Here is an 18,996-nt window from a genome sequence, read left to right on the forward strand (position 1 = left end):
GCTAGTTGCTTTGTGTTCTTATACAGCCTGAATGGCTGGTGACCTTTTTGTATAGTACCTTATATTCTTTCCAGAAGTATGAGTTTCCGGTACTACAGGAATGTTAATCTGTGTATTTCATTGCTGCAGCAGGTCACAACTCCATAAATTCACTGCAGTACTAGCCACATATGGCCTCAGCTTTCCTCTGTTCTTCTAGCCCTATGCTGTCAACCCATCTTGTGCTTTGTTTCACTTGAGATAGGGTTCCAATTCCTAGTAAATGAACATCTGCTTCTTGAAGGGGCCAATTTGGATGCCAAGATTCTGGAGTAATGATACTCAAGTCCACACCCATGTCAATCAAACTCACATTTACAATGCCATTTATACACACTCTTAGCTTTGGTCTTTGATCATTTATAAAAGTCTGCCAGTATATGCATTTCCTATTTCCTATTAGAATTTTTTATTTATCTTTTTTTTATTCAATCCATTTAGAACAGTTTTTTTTAACAGAAGGCTCTAGATAGTTTTAATTTTCCTGGTGAGACATGTCCTCCACAGTGACTGGGAATGACTGGACCACTTTTGACTTGGGGGCCTGCAAGACGTCCCCAAAGAGTTTCCTGTTGGTATTGGGTTGCCTTGTCTGTCTTTTGTTGATCTACATTCATTGGTCCAATGTTGGCCTTTGCCACACCTTCTATATACACCTGAAGGCTGAGTCCTCCTATTCTTGCCATTCCCAGAGCAGACATTATTCCTAGAAATTCCTTGTCTACAATCCCTTCTCAGATGTCCTATTCTACTATAATTAAAACATTTGGCATTTTGATGTCTCCTCATTCCTTTGGAAATTCCTTTTCCTACCCAAGATTTAGTATTATAGTCAAATGTCTCAATGTTCATTGTATGCAGGATCCATTCATCCATTGGTGCTGATATAACCTTTAAAGGCCCAAGTATCTTTTTTGTATTCTAAGTTGGCATTTTCAAAAGCCAGAGATTCAAAAAGTACTCATCTAGCATCTGGGTCTGTTATTCCTATTTGTACAGCCTTAGTTAGTCTTTGTAAAAAGTCACTAAAGTATTCACTCTGGCCCTGTTTAACCCTGGTGTATGATTCAATTCATTTTCTTGGTTCTTGAATTCTGTTCCAAGCATTTAAGGCCGTTTTGTGGCATAGCGACAAGATTTGTTCATTGCGAAGAACTTGAGCCTGTGGGTCAGCATAAGTGCCCTCACCAAGAATTTGATCTTGGGATGTCTCAAGTCCTTTTGTTTTTACCTGTTCTTCTAAAATTTTAGCCTCTTCTTTTAAATAGCATCAGTTGAGGCCTGTCATCCAGGACTACTGAAACCAACTGAAGCCAGTAATGTGGTATCACTTTAATGCTAAAAGCCCATGTCTTCATCACCTTCCTAACATGCAAGTCATAAGTTACAACAGCTTGCTTAATTTCTTTTAGATCATTCATTCCTATAGGTGTCCATCTACCTTCTTTGTATCCTTTTGGGCCTTTAGAACTAGATGCTTTGTAGGAGTAGATTACAGGGTAGAAAGCTAAAACCCTGGATAAGTCACCTCTGACAGCTACTGACAATGTTGAATCCCATATTTGTTCCTTCTTTCCCTGTTCATCAGCTCTACTAATTTCCTCAATTGCTTCAAATCTTTTTATTACTGTCTTTTGCAAAGCCTGAATCTGGCCTGTATATATTTCTAGTGATTTCATTGAGGCACATAGCCTCTGGTTCTCATTCTGCAAATGTGATTTCAAGGTCTGAAGTTTTTACTTTAAAGATAACACCTCATCCTTGGACATTATTTGGATAGCATGCAGATTGCCTTGCTGATGAGATACTCTATCTGTTAACCTATCATATCTTTTTAACAAATTTTGTTTGTCAAATTCAGCAGTATGAATTCTTTCAGTTAATTTCTCATGGATTCAATTTTGTCTGTCAAATTAATGTTACCTTTTTCATTATTAGTTTGTAAAGACTGTATCATTTCTAAAAGTACCTCATTCTTGGCTCTGTTATCAAACCATTTTCTTAAGGATATAATATGAAGAAAAAAACTGAATCCCAATATCCAATGAATGGATGTATCACAATAACCATAAAAGCCTTGCAGTATACAATCTATAGTGTTAGCAAAAAAGTTACTACAAGTTTTAATGATAATGTTGTCTGCAATTATATAACTTTCAAGTTTATTGATTTATTAATTAATAAACTATTTGCCTGCTATGAAGTTTGGTAAATTGTTTTAGGTGTAATAATCTTTATTGTCTACCAGGTGTCATGGTTGCGGAGTTGCGAGTAGCAGGGCAACCTGGTGTCACAAATAGTCCTGAGCTGCTTTGGCTTTCTCACCTTGGTGCTGGTTGAATACTGAGAAACATGCTTTGATTGACAAATTAAAAGCAATTAAATCAATTCTGTACATGGAGCAAAAAGCCCAGAACTCATGGGCAGGGAGCACAAACTGAAAGCTGTGCAAGTCGCCTTGTGGCAGAGAACCACAACAGAGAACACAACAGTGCGGGTGAGGAGCTTGTGTGCACTTGGGAAATTTCCAAGTCCCCACATGCAGTTAGCTCTGCTGTGGCAGGAGTTCTAGAAAAAAGACACTTAGTTAAAAGCAAACCAAGCAGGTGGGGTGGAAGACTTTCTGGGCTCTGGACCTAGGCCTTTAAGTCAGTCCACCTAGTAGGTGTGGAGTCCAGATCCATGTCCAGATGAAGAAGGACACTTAAAAGAAATCCCACACTAGCTCAGAACTGAGTATAATAAAAGGTTATTCATTTAGGTGTAGACTCACAGATCATAATCTTCTGTCTGAATGGAGAACAGCAACCAAATTCAGCAGCCTGGAAAAAGGTCAGACACATGCTTTACATCAGCATTTATAGTATATGAAGACATGCCCAAATGGGTGGGTAATTTGAAGGCTACTGGCGGTAGGGATTCCTACAGCAAGATAGATAGATAGGTAGATAGATAGATAGATAGATAGATAGATAGATAGATAGATAGATAGATAGGATAATAGACATGATGAATAGATAGAGCTGCCTATATGGTATGCAGGTAAGCAGTGCTAAAGCAACATTGGGGACATTTTAGTTTCTACTTTATTCTATGAGTGAAAAAATACAAAACTGTTCTTCCATTATCACAACTACATAGAAGATTTAACACAGTGCCCTGTGTCAGATAACAAACAAGTACAGAGGATACCATTATAGCCCTTTAGGCTATGAGTGTTCTCTCCTGTAGTTCTTACTTATGGTCCCTTATTTCTTCCGTTACCTGACTGTACTTTGCTCTGGATAGAACTTTCTTACCCCCTCATCCCCACTCTGCACCCCACATCATCACCAAATGCTGGTTTTAGTGCCATTTAAGCTGTCTCTAGAATAGAATGGGTTCTCAGAACTTTGAAAGGAGTGGGAAAGGGAGGGAGTCCTGAACCCATGAACCTTGGATACCTGGAACCAATTTCATAACTGCTTTCTAAAATAATAATAATAAACCCTTCCCCATACACTGTTTTAGGGCCACACTTCGGGTAACATCCAGTAAGGAAGGATTAGTCTGTTCTATGTCTTGTTTTGTGGATAGTATTAGTAAAGATCTAAATACAAAAGACATATACACAGACTGGAAGATTAAAAGTAAATCGCAAGCTATTCTGATTCTTCAGAGGGAATTAACAGTATCGCGTTCCTTAATCTTCTGCAGAGGGTTTATAGAGTAGTTTCACAAATATGATCTCCTTTAACTCCCCTAACAACGCAGTCAGGTAGACTGAGCAGGTAATATTATTCCCACTGAATCTGTAGATCTTAGGGCTAGAAGGAGTGTGAAGGTTTTTCCTGAAGATTAGAAAGTAGGTTCAGAGCGGTTAACTGAGGTCACCCAGCCAATGGACAGGGGACTGGAAAAACATATTTTGCTGCCTGCAACTGTGTCTTCTCTGTACCAACTCCACAGAAAGAGGTAAAATTAGTCACTCAGTAGTAAGTGACCATGGAGATAGACAGGCATCTTCAAAGGTCTCCATTGTAAAAGTCTCTGTTTATTACATCGGCTAAGGACCTCACATAAAAAGTTATGAGAATATGAAGTATAAAGTCATTTACATTGTGGTTTGTGTATTTAAGTCACAGGTGATGGTGTAGTCAGCTCCTCCCACTTAGTCTGCTCTACCCAAGGAAGAATTAATTCCCCAAGTAATCATCTTTTCAAGTGATGCCCAGCTCCAAATTCTCAGGGTCCCCAAGAAGGAAGCCATTTCTCAGACCAGTTCTGATGCTTAAGGTCTAAACAGTTCGAAAAGTTAAAAGTCCAGTATATCCAGGGATGGTAGTGCAAACGAATAGTCCCAGTACTTATGTGACAGTGGCAGTAAAAGTCACAAGTTCAAGGATAGCATAAAGTACATAGTAAGTTTGAGCCCAGTCTGGGCTGCACGAGATCCTGTGTCCAGATTAATTAGTTAATTAATTAAACCATTGCTAAAAACTGGAAATAAAAATTAGGAACAAAATTTTATAATCCTTCTGAAATCAAAGCCATGGGAGTATTTCCAGAACATGGTTACCTTCACAATCCCCAGCTCTGCAGACCTGTCTGTGAGCACATCAGATGTACAGAAAAAAAGGCAAGCAGTCAGAATCAATTCCTCAGGAGACTTTTCATCCTCTCATATTAAACAGCTGACAAGGAAAATGCAACGGCGAGACAGGGTATCGGAGGATTGCACTCCACCTTCCTTCCCCTGGCCGCCTACCTAAGCCCTTCATTTGGCAAGCTTCAACCCATTGGGGACAGGCAACTGGGTCACCATGTCCCTGTAACATCAACACCGTTCAGACACCAGAGCCAGTAAGACAGGAATTTGATCCAAGATTGGTTTGGGAGAACCAAACTCAGACTGGAAGGCTGAACCCCTGAAAAAGATCTGTCTCGCCAGCTGGCCAAAATAAATACGTGCAAAAATGAAAGGGAGAGAAAAGCAGATTATGAATCGTTTTTCCAGACATGCAATTCTAAACCTTAGTCCTGATATGCACTTAGAAAAAAAAAAAGCTGCAGTCTTTTGAACTATTTCATCACTAAAAACCAACCTTAACTTACTTTTAATTTACTTAGATTCAAATAATTGGCATAGCGAGATTAGTTTATTATTCTGAACATTAAAGAAAACTAATACAAAACTAAACTGCGTATCTGCTTACTATCACAGCTGTAAAACATGCAAACCTCTTCCTGTACCCTGACTCTCAGCATTCTGGGTCACTGAAACACAGTCCACAGTTGAAACCTATTGTTTTGAAGGCTTGAGTTTGTTTTTTTCCAAATACGAATTTCAATAAACATTAAAAAAAAAGCCTACTGTGGGTTGTATATTCCTGATTCCACAGGTTTTAGTTTTTATGTACATGAAAGAAAGTTAAATACTTCAGGGTGAAATGATTATAAAAGATTTCACCGCTACTCCAAGGAACTGTAGAAGTGTATATCACTCTAAAAGATTTTAACGATCCAACTACAGAATATGGTGGGATGGTTTTATTTCTGCTTCTAATGAACATCGTCATTTCATTGTGTTCTGAAACTATAACATCAGTTGCTTGCTTTCAGTTCCATAGTCCCAGGGAAAATATCAGAAAAGTAAAATCATCATAAATAATAAATTAATTATTGTGTGCTAAAAGCTTAACAGAAAAAATACATTGGTAAATATACACTTGAATGTAAGTCTTCAGCAGTACTAAAGCAGTTCTTCTGAATCTGGAAATATTATGTAAAATGCACAGAAGATATCCAGATAATTAACTGCTATATTCACTTGTTCTAAGCGTTTCAGCCCTTGGAGAACAGCATGTTTGCATCCAGTTATGCCATCCATATCCTAAATAGCTTTTTAATGACACTGTTCTTCTTTTTGCTGCATTGGGTCACATAAACCCTCTGAGAGAAACAAGAAAGAAAGACAGATAAAGTTCCCAGACTCCTTCGAGCCTGGCAAATGTGCTCTTCTCCTCACGGAACACATTTCCGCAGCAGCCCCTCTGGCCTTCCTAATGAACATCCTACATGAATCCCTACTGTCATAAGAAGAAAGAGATATTAGTAACCAGGAAAGTTCATATCCCATGTCAGCCTTACACATTAAATATTGCATAATCCACTCGCGGGAGAGCAAGAAGGATCAATACTCTAAGTACAGTAATCTCCAATAAGCTTAAATGAATGCTTTTATATTTGTATAGTAAAGACACATGCTGAACCCTAAATTATGGGCAAACATTTTAATACAAAGCATATAAACACTTTCCCTTCTTTTTGATGATTTATTTAAACTGTTAATTATGCCTTTGATGCTGTATCCATTTACAATTGAGTTATGCTACGAATGATTCACCCAGCGAAGGTGCCATTGTTTGGTGCTGCGCAGCATAGCTAATATTCCATATCAAAGAATAGTGCTTCTTCTTACTGGAATTTCAGACAGATTGAAGTTCTCAGTATTGCAAATCTTTATATAACTCATTCATGTTACCACTTCATACCAAATCTTTGTAGCCAAATAACTAAAAGTATATTGATTTGAAATTTCTAAAATCAAAAGTGTATGGATTTTAAGGAATGAATAATAACTTTTAAAATACCTACTCATCTTGCATTGATGCAATATTTATGGTTCATACACTTAATTATGTCTTGGTAAATGCTTACACATCAGTTTTATCTGACTTTATGGTAATACTGAGATTAATTACATTTCTCTAATAGTGTCTAGTAGGACATGATACTCCTTTAATAAAAGCCTTTGATGGTGGCTACAACCCCTCCCCCCAGCTACATCCCCAGTTATTAAGACACTATCTCATTAAAAAAGATTAAACAAAAGGAAAACAAATCCAGTACTGAATCATCACCATTTCCAAATCCTGTGTTTTCAAAAGAAAACTGAGTGGAGTAGCACTCCTCAGAGCTGAGAGTGCATCTTCAGAGACCCACTCGGGGATTCAAGGTGGAAGCCAAGAGCCTGGGTTTCTCTTTCTGCCAGTCTCCAGAGTTAGGCTAGAGTGGAGCCACTAGCCCAAAAGACACTGTACAAAGAGAGCAGAGAAGTACCCCTTTGAAAACAGCAACAGTCGCTGACTCAGTAACGTGTTTTCCTTACCTTTGGATAATTTGTGCAGAACGAGGCTCACCCGGGATAATGCCTACCTCTTCAGCAAAGTGAAACAAGAGCTCATGGCATTATTACCGTGAAAAGGGAACTTATACGTGGTGAACAAGAGACCTTAGCAGCCTCCTGTAAAGGAATTGCACCCATCCTCTACTGCTAGAGTTCTCACGTGGTAACCAAAACCTGGTAAACATCAAAATATCATCTATCTAACCCTTCTTCCGAACTCTCATGCAAAGAGAACTCAAGCATGATGGCTGAGGAATTAGGGCGTGATAGAAAAGATGAACCTCTTCCCCAAACTCCAACCATGGAGTACCTATGGAAAGAAAATTGTGCTTGAAGAAATGAAAAGCTGGGGTCTGGAGGCTGATAGAAGTAACTCAAGGGTGACCTCTTAATGGAGGTGTCCACCCTCTGCAAGAGGGCCTGGAGAGTGAGCTGCAGGGATTTTTGTTGTTTTGTTGTTATTGTGCTTTGCTTTTACAAGTCAATAATTAACATTTTGCATTTTGAGTTGTGTTATTTCAAGATTCAAATATTAGATTAGTACCTCTCCAAGGTGCTCCAAAGCTCTCATAGAGAGGTTACAGATCTAGTAACAAGCACTGAATAGAGATGGAAATGTTCAGTCTCCAGAAGGTCCCACAGCATCAGAAACTCTGGCAGAACCAAGAGCCTATGTTGTACAAGTTTGAAAACCAAGTGGGGCAGTCATGGTGTGCACCTTTAATCCCAGCATTTAGGAGCTAAAGACAGGTGGATCTCTGTGTAGGCCAGCCTGGTCTACATAGTAAGTTCCAGAACAGCCAGGGATATGCAGAAAAATCCTGTCTTTAAAAATTTAATAAATAGATAAATAAAATAAAATAAAGAAATCCAGAGGATTATATCTTTGCTGCTTTGATTTGGATGAGAGTTTTCTTGGCATGTTAATGTATGATTCAGATTCCTGTGTTTCCAGCCAGAGTCTGGCTTTAAACAGTCAAAATAAGGCCTGCAGCATGTTGGAGGGTTTTGCTGTTGTTTGCTTGTTTGTTTTTGTTTCAGACAGGGTCTCACTACATAGCCTTGAACACTCTGGAACTCGCTAGGTAGACCAGGCTGGCCTTTTAACTCACAGAGTTACTACCTGCCTCTGCCTCTTGAGCGCTGGGATTAAAAGTGTACACCACTGAAGGTGCAAGTCACAAACAATCCCACACCAGTTTGGAATTATGATTAATAGAATGGTTATTTATTTATAGGGGAAAACCTTACAGATCACCGTCCCAGACAACAGCCCTCTGTGCGTTCAGGAAAGGAATCTAGGAGCAGGAAGCAGAACCCGAAGCAAGAGAGCAAGCAGAGGGCTGCTGCTGCTTTTTTAGAGAGAGAGAGAGAGAGAGAGAGAGAGAGAGAGAGAGAGAGAGAGACCACACCCCAGTGGGGCTGGTATCTCAGCGGCTATTGACTGAAGGAGCGGAAGGAGGTTCCACAGCACACCACCACACCAGGCAATGTGTATTCTTAATAAGCTGTATTAGTGATATTCTGATAAAGATCATAGACTTCTATTTTGAGAAATGCTGATTATAGTCCCAGAATAGGAGTCTTTTTTGCTCTTCAGGAGAAAAAAAAATGAAAAGAGAGTCCACTAAAATTAGGTAGAAGAGGTGAGGGGAGACAAAATAGCCTTGTGATTATCAATATGAAACCAACCGGGATGGAAAGGGTCTGATTCTGAATGCCCTAGAAATAAAATTAGATCCAGAGAGCCGATAACTAAGTAACTCACACATTTCATAAAGTTTGATGGACAGTTCCACAAGGATTTTTCAATAGCCATAAACAAGCCCGCTTTTATACCAGAGGTCTCTGAGTGTGACTCCTCTTGACATTACAAGTGTAAAGAAATTGCTTGAGTTCTTTCCTGCCTGATGCTCAAGAACTCGATAAGCCGTCGCCGTTTTAAGAAGATGGTCATTTATTGCTTGTGAGTCACACGAGAGCTTAATGCAGAAATTACTCTTAAAGCCTTGTCCTGTTTAGAGCACAAGGTCAGTGTTTGCCATTTCTTGGAGATTTGCTCCCTTTTCCTATGAACTTCCAGGGAGATGTCTCAAAGTGACTTAGTTTCTAGAGATCAAAGTTCCAGCCTTGGGACCCTCCTACACTGGGAGGCTAATTACGGGGCTTTTGAGGTCTACCCTCTACTCTTCTTCACTTAACGAGCTCTCATTGTTAGTTCAGCCTATTCCAAACATCGCAGAAAGTGGTAGGTTCCTAAGGTATTAAGACCCTATCATATCTGTGGGGGCCAATACACCAAGCAATGTGTATCCTTAATAAGTTGTATTCGTGATATTATGACAGACCATGGACTTCTATTTTGAGAAATGTTGAATTACAGACTCAGAATAGGAGTCTTTTTTTGTTTTTAAGGAGGAAAAATAAAAGAAGAGAGTTCACTAAAATTAGGTAAGAAAGGTGAGGTGAGATTTTTTCTGGTTGCAGATGTCCCTCCTACCTGGCCTCTCCTCCTTGCTTCCTTTCAGAATTCTGAGAAAAAGCAAAGGTTCTGATGCCAAACTGCTCCAGTTCTTACCCGACATACACAATCTGAGCAAACTTCTCAGCCTCTCTCTGCCTCAGTTTTAATCTATAAAATGAGCTTATTAATCAGAACAACTTCATGGGGCAACTTCAGTCGCTTAAGACATAAAGTCCTTGTCATTTAGCAAACAAGGTTTCCTCTTATTTCTGTATTTTATGCAGTTTTAATGGGTCCCAGGAGGCATGAAGATAGAACTTAAATTACTAACTACAATCATGTGCATTGTTGAACGTACTTTGAGAAATGAGCCATGCCATGCCTACAGATGGTCCTCAGTATAGGATGCTTCAGATTTTATGTCCCATGGTTTCAAATTCATAAGCCATGCACATTCCATAAAAATGACACTTCAGATTTTGTGCTTTGATCTTTTCCCAGATCAACACATCCCTTAGTTGTTATTCAAAAATAGGAAAAGTCTCTTCTGGTTGAATATAAAGCACTTCCTCACTATAAAAGACATCTGCGCCGAGGTCTTGGTTCCCATCCTTGCTTATTTTCCCATTGTTGTAAATAATCTGAACAGAGCAACTTAACAGTAAGGTTTTATTCAGGCTGGTAGCTCAAGAGTATAGTCCATCTTGGTGGTGAAGCCAAGGCAGAGTAGGAACCTAAAGCAGCTGGTCACGTGACACCCATAGACAGGAAGCCAAGAGCAATGAATCTGGTGCTGCTTAGGTCTCTTTCTTCACTTCCGTAACCCAGGATTTTAACCAGGATTCTAGATTTCGTCAATTAGACAATAGTGATGGTTCCTTTTTTCATGTCGTTTTAGGATGCTACCAGATGTGACCTAATTTGGGGTAAATATTCTGACCTCAAATGATTCAGATTTCAGGCAGATTTTTCTACTTCAAATGATCCAATCAAAAGAAATCCCTTATAGATGTAGCCAGGGTTTTAGTTGATTTAGATGTGGTCAAGTTAACAACCAAGATTAGTTATCACAGACATGCTCCACTCCACGTCTGCAGCTTTCCTTGGCAGATATTGGCCCGAACATTTCTACTATCCTCCAATATCCTGGAGCCTCCACTGTAACCTACACTTTACCTTCCCAGCTTCAAGTCATGGTCTCTCAGGGCCTTCTTACTGGGACTATCACCCTGCCACATATTGCCTGACTTTAGTTTCTCTCTGAAATTATGGAGCAAGAATCTATGATACCTTCAGCCTTGTCACTTTTATGCCTACAAAATCACCACCATGTGGATGATATTGGCCAATTACTCTGCCAGCTAGGAATCCAGCCTAGACCCCTTGGAAAAACTACTGCATCAGAAACACTCTCCTAGGCAACTGATTGCATTGAGGAGCAGGGACTGACTTAGGGACAGTCTCAGTTCAAGCTTTCTCCTGTCACATAAATTTGCATCTTTACAAGTTAGAGCTGTTTATGGGTGGGGTGTGGCCCCCAAGGCATTTCTCTTATTGTCCCAGTGCAGCGTGCCAAGATTCTCTTTGATAGAGTTCATCTTTTCAACAATTACAACTACTTTGCTCTCTGCATTCTTCTTGTCTGAAACTTTAAGCTTGCTGAGAGACCTCTGCCAAAGAAATTGCTTCACTATATTTTAAGTCAGCTTCACTCAATACATCATTTAGAGGTGGGGCTTTGGAGAAGAACTTGGGAAGTAATTGTACCATGAAGGCTCTGCCTTCATCAGTGAGTTAATCCATTGATGGATTCATACTTTGATGGCATTGGAATGTAGTGGGAGTTCTCTTGGGAGTGGGACCCAATTGGAGGAAGCTGGTCACTGTAACATGTTTGTAAAGGTTACATCTTGCCTAACTCCTGTTTCTTTGCCTCCTGGATGAAGTGCTTAGTTTTCTTGGACACTCTGGTGTTTTGTTTTACTTCAGATCCAAAGCAATGGATTCAGAGGATTTTGTGTGGAAGCCTCTGAAACAATGACCCAAACTAAATCTCTCCTCTCTTTGTTGATGTTAATATTCTCTTCACAAGACTCAAAAAAAAAAAGACTCACTGACACAATTCCTAAAATCTTAGATTTTATCCCCCCAAATTCATAAAAATTTGTCTGAGTTTTTAAAGTTTTGTTGCATAGCAGTTTCTTTTAATATATGGCTTAAAATTGTTTTCAATTGTTTTTCTCTCTCCTGTCCCCTCCCCCACAGCCCAATTCTCCAGTAAAATGGGTACTCTGACACTCACTTATCACCCTGCTGGTAAAAAATTCCCTCTTTCAGAAACTCTAAAAGAATAGTCCTCGAGAAAAATCATATTTTCCCAACAACACTACAAGGAGAGGTCTAGTATATTAAATGATTTCCATAACTGCAAAAATTTTCAGTTCTTATACTTCTTCCACCTTGTCTGCTCACCATCAAGGATCAAATATAGTGAGCCAAGTGCTTAAGAATTGAAACTGGAAGAGGCAATGCTAGAGAGGCTGGCATTCTGTGGAGATGAGAATTCCCTGCAGAATTATGATACAGTTCATACATTATTCAGGGAAAATTACACACAGAAAGTTTGTGTTGAAATGCAGCATGTTTCTCCAGGGCAACTGAAGAGCTTGTACGTTTTCTAAATGGGTCTCTAAGACTAATCAAATAAATGATTTACCATGTTTTAAGGGAACAATCACATCTCTCATTTTCATGGAATGAAACAATTTAAGTTAACTGATGTGGAATGCCCTTCTTTATATGTGTTGCTTTTACTGATTAATGAATAAATCTGCTTTGACCTTTGGCAGGGCAGAATATAACCTGGAAGAGATATAGAGAGAGAGTAGATGGAGTCAGAGAGATACTATGCAGTTGCTGAAGGAGACAGACAGATGCCAGAACCTTACCTGTAGGCCACACCATCATAGTGACATATTGATTAATAGAAATGAGTTAATTTAAGATACAAGAGTTAGATGGGAATACACCTAAGCTATTGATCAAACAGTGTTGTAATTAATATAGTTATATTAAGATGTATATTAATATATATTTGGATCTGGGTTGCAGGGAAATGAATGAGCAGTCTCCTTTTACAGATAACTAAAAATACATCCTTGATCTTCAAAATCAAAACAGAATTTTGGAGGTCCGCTTCGGTTGCATGCCGCCTGTTGCGCTGCTGCCCGCGTCCTTCTCCTCCTCCTCCGCCAAGGCCACTGCCGCTGCCATGGGAGTGCAGGTGGAGACCATCTCTCCTGGAGACGGGCACCCTTTCCGAAGCGCAAGCAGACCTGCATGGTGCACTACACGAGGATGCTTGAAGATGGAAAGAAATTTGATTCCTCCCGGGATAGAAACAAGCCTTTTAGGTTTATGCTTGGCAAGCAGGAGGTGATCCGAGGCTGGGAAGAAGGGGTAGCCCAGATGAGTGTGGGTCAGAAAGCCAAACTGACAATCTCCCCAGATTATGCCTATGGAGCCACTGGGCACCCAGGCATCATCCCACCACATGCCACTCTGGTCTTCGATGTGGAGCTTCTAAAACCGGAATGACAGAAGTGGCCTCCTCCCTTAGCTCCTTGCACATGGATCTGCCATGGAGGGATCTGGTACCTCTAGACAGGTGCACATGAATCCATGTGGAGCTTTTCCTGATGCCCACCACTCTTTGTATAGACACTTACCCGACTGAATGTGTTCTGTCACTTGGCTTTGCTTCGGACACCTCCATGTCCTCTTCCCTCTCTGTCTGTGTGTTGACCTGAACTATATGCCATAAACCTCAAGTTATTTTGTTTTGGGGTGAAGATTCAATTTCAGTCTTTCAGATCTAGGTTTCCAATGAACTTCATTGTCAAGTATTAACAGCACAAGCGATGGGCTAACTTTAGAAGAGGAATTGGTGTTGGGGGTGGGATTTGCAAGAATTTTTATTTTATTTTAATTTTTTGGATGAAAAATTTATTTATTATATATTAAGACATTCATGCTGCTGTGCTGCAAAGCTATAGCAGATTCGAGATGCTGTTGGGGGCTGGATTTTTCTCCAGTGCGGGAAGTCCTGTTAAACTGAAGCCCTACCCAAACTGAAGTGGGAAGGGAGGGAGTGAGCCTTTGACAGCCCTCCCTTCTGAAACCAGCTGCCTTGTAAAACAGGTCCCTTTACTGCTGTGTTAGGACACTACAGTCCCTGTCCCTGGGTTGGCAGGGACCTCTGAAGCCTTCTTTGTGACCTGGCTTAATTTGTTTTTCATCCTATGGTTTTTCTAATGGATTTTCAGGACTTTTGTAATCTTGTAACTATCCAAGCTCCACTTCCTAAATTTTAAGAACTTTAATGGAAAGTTTAAATTGAAGGTGCTGTTGGTAGACTCACCACCCAATGGGCGCCCAGTCATCACTACAAATCCTTGAGTGTTCTCTAAGAAGATAGTGCTGGTCATCACAGCTTCAGCATCTCCTGGGTTCTGATGCTTGGCTCTCTCTGCTAATCTCGGCTTCCTGGCTTTTCCTCCCTCAGTTCCTTCTCACCCTCTGCTCTCCTGTGTAGTGATTTGGTGAGAAAAAGTACGCTTTTGTCCCCTGTCCTCTGCACCACATATGTGTTTCAAGTTTTATTATTGCAATAAAAGTGCTTTATGCTGACTTTTCTCAAAAAATAAAAAAGAAAGAAAGAAAAAGAAAAGAAAAAAGAATTCTGTCAAAGCTTATAAAGCAAGTGTCTTTAAATCGTGGTCTCCCAGTCTTATAAATTCAGAGATCAAGGGTAGAACCTAACACTACAGGTGATAATAATAATGATGATGGCAGTAATAATGATGAAATGATTCCTAATGGTAATATGCTACTCTCAAAAATCAGTGTCTTGTCCAGTCTTAATCAAAGAGGCTAGATGGAGTAGGTACAGAAACCCACAGCCAGGAATTATGTGAAGAGAGAGTCTAAACTGGAGGTTAACTTTGGGTCCCTCCCCTTGGAAATCAGAGAATCCCAGTGGAAGAGAGGGAGGAAAGATTGTAGGAGTAAGAGGGGATGGAGGACAGCAGGAAACACGGAGCACTGATCGACTAAGCAGGGTTCACAAGGGCTCAGCTCACAGAGACTGAAGCAGCAAGTAGGGAGTCTGCAAGGGTTTGCTCATGGTCATATGTGTGTATGTTATAAATGTTAGTTGGTGTTTTTGTGGGACTTTTAATAGTGGGAAAGAGTGTCCTTCTAACTTTTTTGCCTGCTCTTGGGACTCTTTTCCTCCTATTGGGTTGCCTTGTCCAATTTAATTAATAAAATAAATTATAAAAATTGAGGATATCATGATTTATACCAAGCTCTCTTAAAAAGAAACCAAAAGGCAAAACAACAAAATGAATGCAACTTTGAAAGTCAGAACTCCATAAAGCCAAGAGTTCATTTCCAGTTATTTTCAATTTCTCAAACTGTGGTTTAAGTTAACATACAGAGTTAAATACTCTATAAGAAGTTTACAGCTAAAAAGGACTATTCATGCAAAACAATTAGGGGTCTTTTCCATAGACCTTAGAATCATATAAATAAAATGTATACTTCAAACTGTCATGTGACAAGATATACAGTAGCATTACATAGACTTGTTTAACCTATTACCCATTTGAAATAAGATTTAAAGAATATGTTTATATTAAATGTATAAGTGATACATCTTCTAAATAATTTTATTACTTTTAAGTAAGACTAAGTCATGAGTACCTTCAGCATAAACTACCGGCCTCTCAAAATTCTGCTTTCTGCTAGAATTTTTGTAAAACTGATAGGAATTTTGAGACATTTTCAGTGACTTTACTTTAGTGTATGTTTTAAACAGTGGCTTTGGTGATCTTTATATTTTCAAAGAAGTGAAAGTTCCAAAAGAAGGTAACCATCATGAGTCTATGAAAGTTAATAACCCTTCCTACTGCAAATATATTACACCATATTTTTAAAAAGGTTAAGAGTCCTTAATTGGCCCATAGTTTTAGACAGAAAATTTTCCATATTTTCCATAGTCATGCATGTTAGTGGCTAAGATTCACTTTAGCTGTATTTCAGGAAACTCTATATAAACACATACACTACAGCATGTGTTTCTAAGAGATGGCCAGGATGTAATTATAATGGAACACACCTTCTGGCAGTATTTCTCTGAATGAGTGGTCCCTTTGAGACCCTTGCCCTAGCTCAGACTCCACTGTAATTACTGAGGGGAACACACAGTGTAGATTTTTTTCATTTATTATTTCATTTTATTTTTGAGATTATCATATAGTACATTATTTCTTTTCCCTTTATATCCTCTAAACCTTTCCTTATACCCTATTTGCTTTCTTTCAAATTCATAGCTTCTTTTTTCCTTAATTGTTTAATGCATATATGTATGCCGTGTGTGTGTGTGTGTGTGTGTGTGTGTGTGTGTGTGTGTGTGTGTGTCTGTATAACGGTACTCATAAGCATGTTTCCAGGGCTGACCATTGGTATTGGATAATCACTCCTTGTGCTTTTCTTAGGGAAGGACTGTTTCTCCTACTCTCGGCATTCTTTAGTTCCCATAGTTCTTTGCATAGGGTTGAGATCTCATGGGCTTTCCCAGTTCCCTTTGGCGTGTCTCTTGCTGTGATCATTGTTCCCTTCCCTTCATGTTTAGGTGCTCATATTTATAAGACTCCATTGGTGTGGTTCCTGACATTCCCAAGAGTCACAATCTCAGAGTAAATTTCCTGATCTTCTGACTCTTACAACGTTTCTGTCCTCATACCACTTCTTCATGATGCTTACAACTCTGCATTTGATTGGTTGTGGTTTTCCACAATGTTCTATGTCTGGTCTGTTTAAAATAGCAGTTTCTTCGAAGCAGGGTGAATACCTAACTTTTCTCTGGGTATAAAGACAAAATTTAGATTACTGTTTGGATTTATGTTGTATTAGTAAACTAGTGGTTGATGTGGGATGCCCCCCGGTATGCTGTGAATGTGCTTTGTTACCACTGATTAATTAAAAAAAAAAAAAGCTGATTGGGGCCTCTGGAAGTGTAGAACAGAGCAAGGCAGGAATTTCAAGCAGAGATGGGGGGAAAGAAGGCAAAGTCAGGGAGACGCTATGTAGTCACTAAAGGAGAAAGACACCCATTGGAGCCTGCCCGAACCTTCCAGTAGGCCATGACCTAGTGGTGATGCACAGATTAATAGAGATGGATTGATTTAAGATGTAAGAGTTAGCGAGAAACATGCATAAGCTAATAGGCCAGGCAGTGTTGTAATTAATATAAACTCTCTGTGATCATTTTGAATCTGGATGACTGGGAAATAAACAAGCAGTCTTCACCTACTAATGGTTGTAGGCTCTTCTCCAAGATTCTTGGCTTCATTAGTACCAAATACTTGCCTAGGTTTCCTGCACCAGGCATGGTTTCCCTCCTAAGGGGGTTTTAAGTTAATTAGAGAGCTATTGGTTTCCACCAGTGTGTGGGTATCACTTGTGCACCCTTAGGTACCTTAGTGTACCATGCTCGCTGTTGACGTGGTTCATAGATGTCATAGCTGGGTAGGACGACTGGTTGCTTCCCACCTCTGGAAGTTTGCACAATGCCTTCTGATGCCATGAAAGCTAACTCTCAGGTAGGAGGAATTCAGGTCCATTCCAGCTCCCAGGGCCTTTGGTCCCTGTTTTTGAAATGCATGGTGTCTTCATCAAAAGGGACTTACTTTCCACTACCCTCCCTGGGGGAAACCAAGGGCAATAACAAAAGGCTATATGTTTTGGGAGTTTCTTGGACCTCCATGACCAACAACTCCAAAGGGGACTTCTCATATCTCTTATTGGGTGTTTTGTTAGGTGGTTTTTTCTCTTCAAGAGACAATTGTTATTCCAGATGAGAAAAGTTCATTTAAACTACATATGTACATATTTATACACAGAATTATATGTAGTATAGGGGTTTTAGCTAGTTAATAATGATTCCTTGATTTTTCAGATATACGTATTTTATTTTATCTTCCTCTCTCCTATACTTATCTCCCTTCTTCTACCTGAAGATTGACCATTTTCCCACTTCCCCCAACAGATCACCCCGACCCTGCTATTCTCCCTACTTCTTCCTTCTTCTGTATTCACCTCCATCACCTTTCTGAAAGAGCCCCCCATTTTCCCATTTCCCCATTAAGACCGTTTGTTTCCTGCTATTCCACTTTCTATTGCTTCCCAAATCCCTAACCCTCCTAACCCAGCAATGGTTTATTTTTAATTCCCTAGTTTCTGCATTGCTCCAGGATATGTGCTCACACCTGAAGATTTGGGGCTAGGAGCCTCCAATGAGAAGGACATGCAACATTTGTCTTTCTCAGGTCTGAGTTACCTCACTCAACATTATCTTTTTTGGTTCCGCCCAAAGTTAATGATTACATTTATATGATACTTAGTGTATATGTACCACATTTTCATTCTCCATTTCTCAGTTGAAGGACATTTAGTGTTTTTCCATTTCCAAGCTAGGGTGACTAGAGCAGCAGTGAACATGGCTGGGCAGGTATCTGTGGAGTAGAATGCTGGGTGCCTTGGGCATATGCCAAGGAGGTCTACAGCTGGATCATATGGTAGATATATTTTTAGCTTTTTGAGAATTCTCCGCGCTGGTTTCCATGGTGACTGCACCAGTTTGCAATCCAGTAAATGAGGGCCCCCTTTTCCCAGAATTCCCTCCAGCATTAGTTGTTGGCTGCCTTGTTGATCTTTGCCATTCTCACTGGGGTAAGATAAAATCACAGTTGTTTTGATTTGCATTATCCTAATTGTTATCGATGAGGAACATTTCTTTGAGTTATTATTAGCCATTTTTCCCCTTCTTTTAAGAACTCTTTTATTTTTCAGAACCCAGGCCTATTTTTTAAATGAGTCATTTCTTTTTTTTTTTAAACTCTTTCTTGTTGTTGAGTTCTTAATATATTCTGGATATATATCCATCTATCCTCTGTCAAATGTTGTGCTGGTTAGTTTAATGTCAACTTGGCACAAGCTGGAGCCATCAGAAAAGAGGAAACCTCAAATGAGAAAATGCCTCTGTAAGATCAGGCTATAGGAAAACCTATAGGGCATTTTCTTAATTGGGGATTGAAATGGAAGAACTTATACCCCATTGTGAGTTGAGCCACTCCTGGCTGGTGGTGGTGGGGATAACAAGGCAGGTGAGCATGCTCATTGGAGCAAGCCAGTAAGCAGAACTCCTAGATGATCTCAGCAACAACAATTGCTTCCAGGTTCCTACACTGTTTGATTTCCT

At 39.7% G+C, this 18,996-nt stretch overlaps 1 protein-coding gene across 1 annotated transcript; it reads left to right on the forward strand.

The window, feature by feature from the left end:
- Positions 1 to 12,990: 12,990 nt before the first annotated feature.
- LOC125387771 (peptidyl-prolyl cis-trans isomerase FKBP1A-like) lies at positions 12,991 to 13,510 on the forward strand. Its single transcript, XM_085697606.2, has one exon. It carries the CDS (start codon positions 13,011 to 13,013, stop codon positions 13,266 to 13,268), a length of 258 nt encoding a protein of 85 aa, XP_085553732.1. The 5' UTR covers positions 12,991 to 13,010; the 3' UTR covers positions 13,269 to 13,510.
- The last annotated feature ends 5,486 nt before the right edge of the window (positions 13,511 to 18,996 follow it).

This window comes from Myodes glareolus, chromosome 11 (genome assembly GCF_982192425.1).
Source record: "Myodes glareolus chromosome 11, mMyoGla1.1, whole genome shotgun sequence".
Lineage (NCBI taxonomy): Eukaryota > Metazoa > Chordata > Mammalia > Rodentia > Cricetidae > Myodes > Myodes glareolus.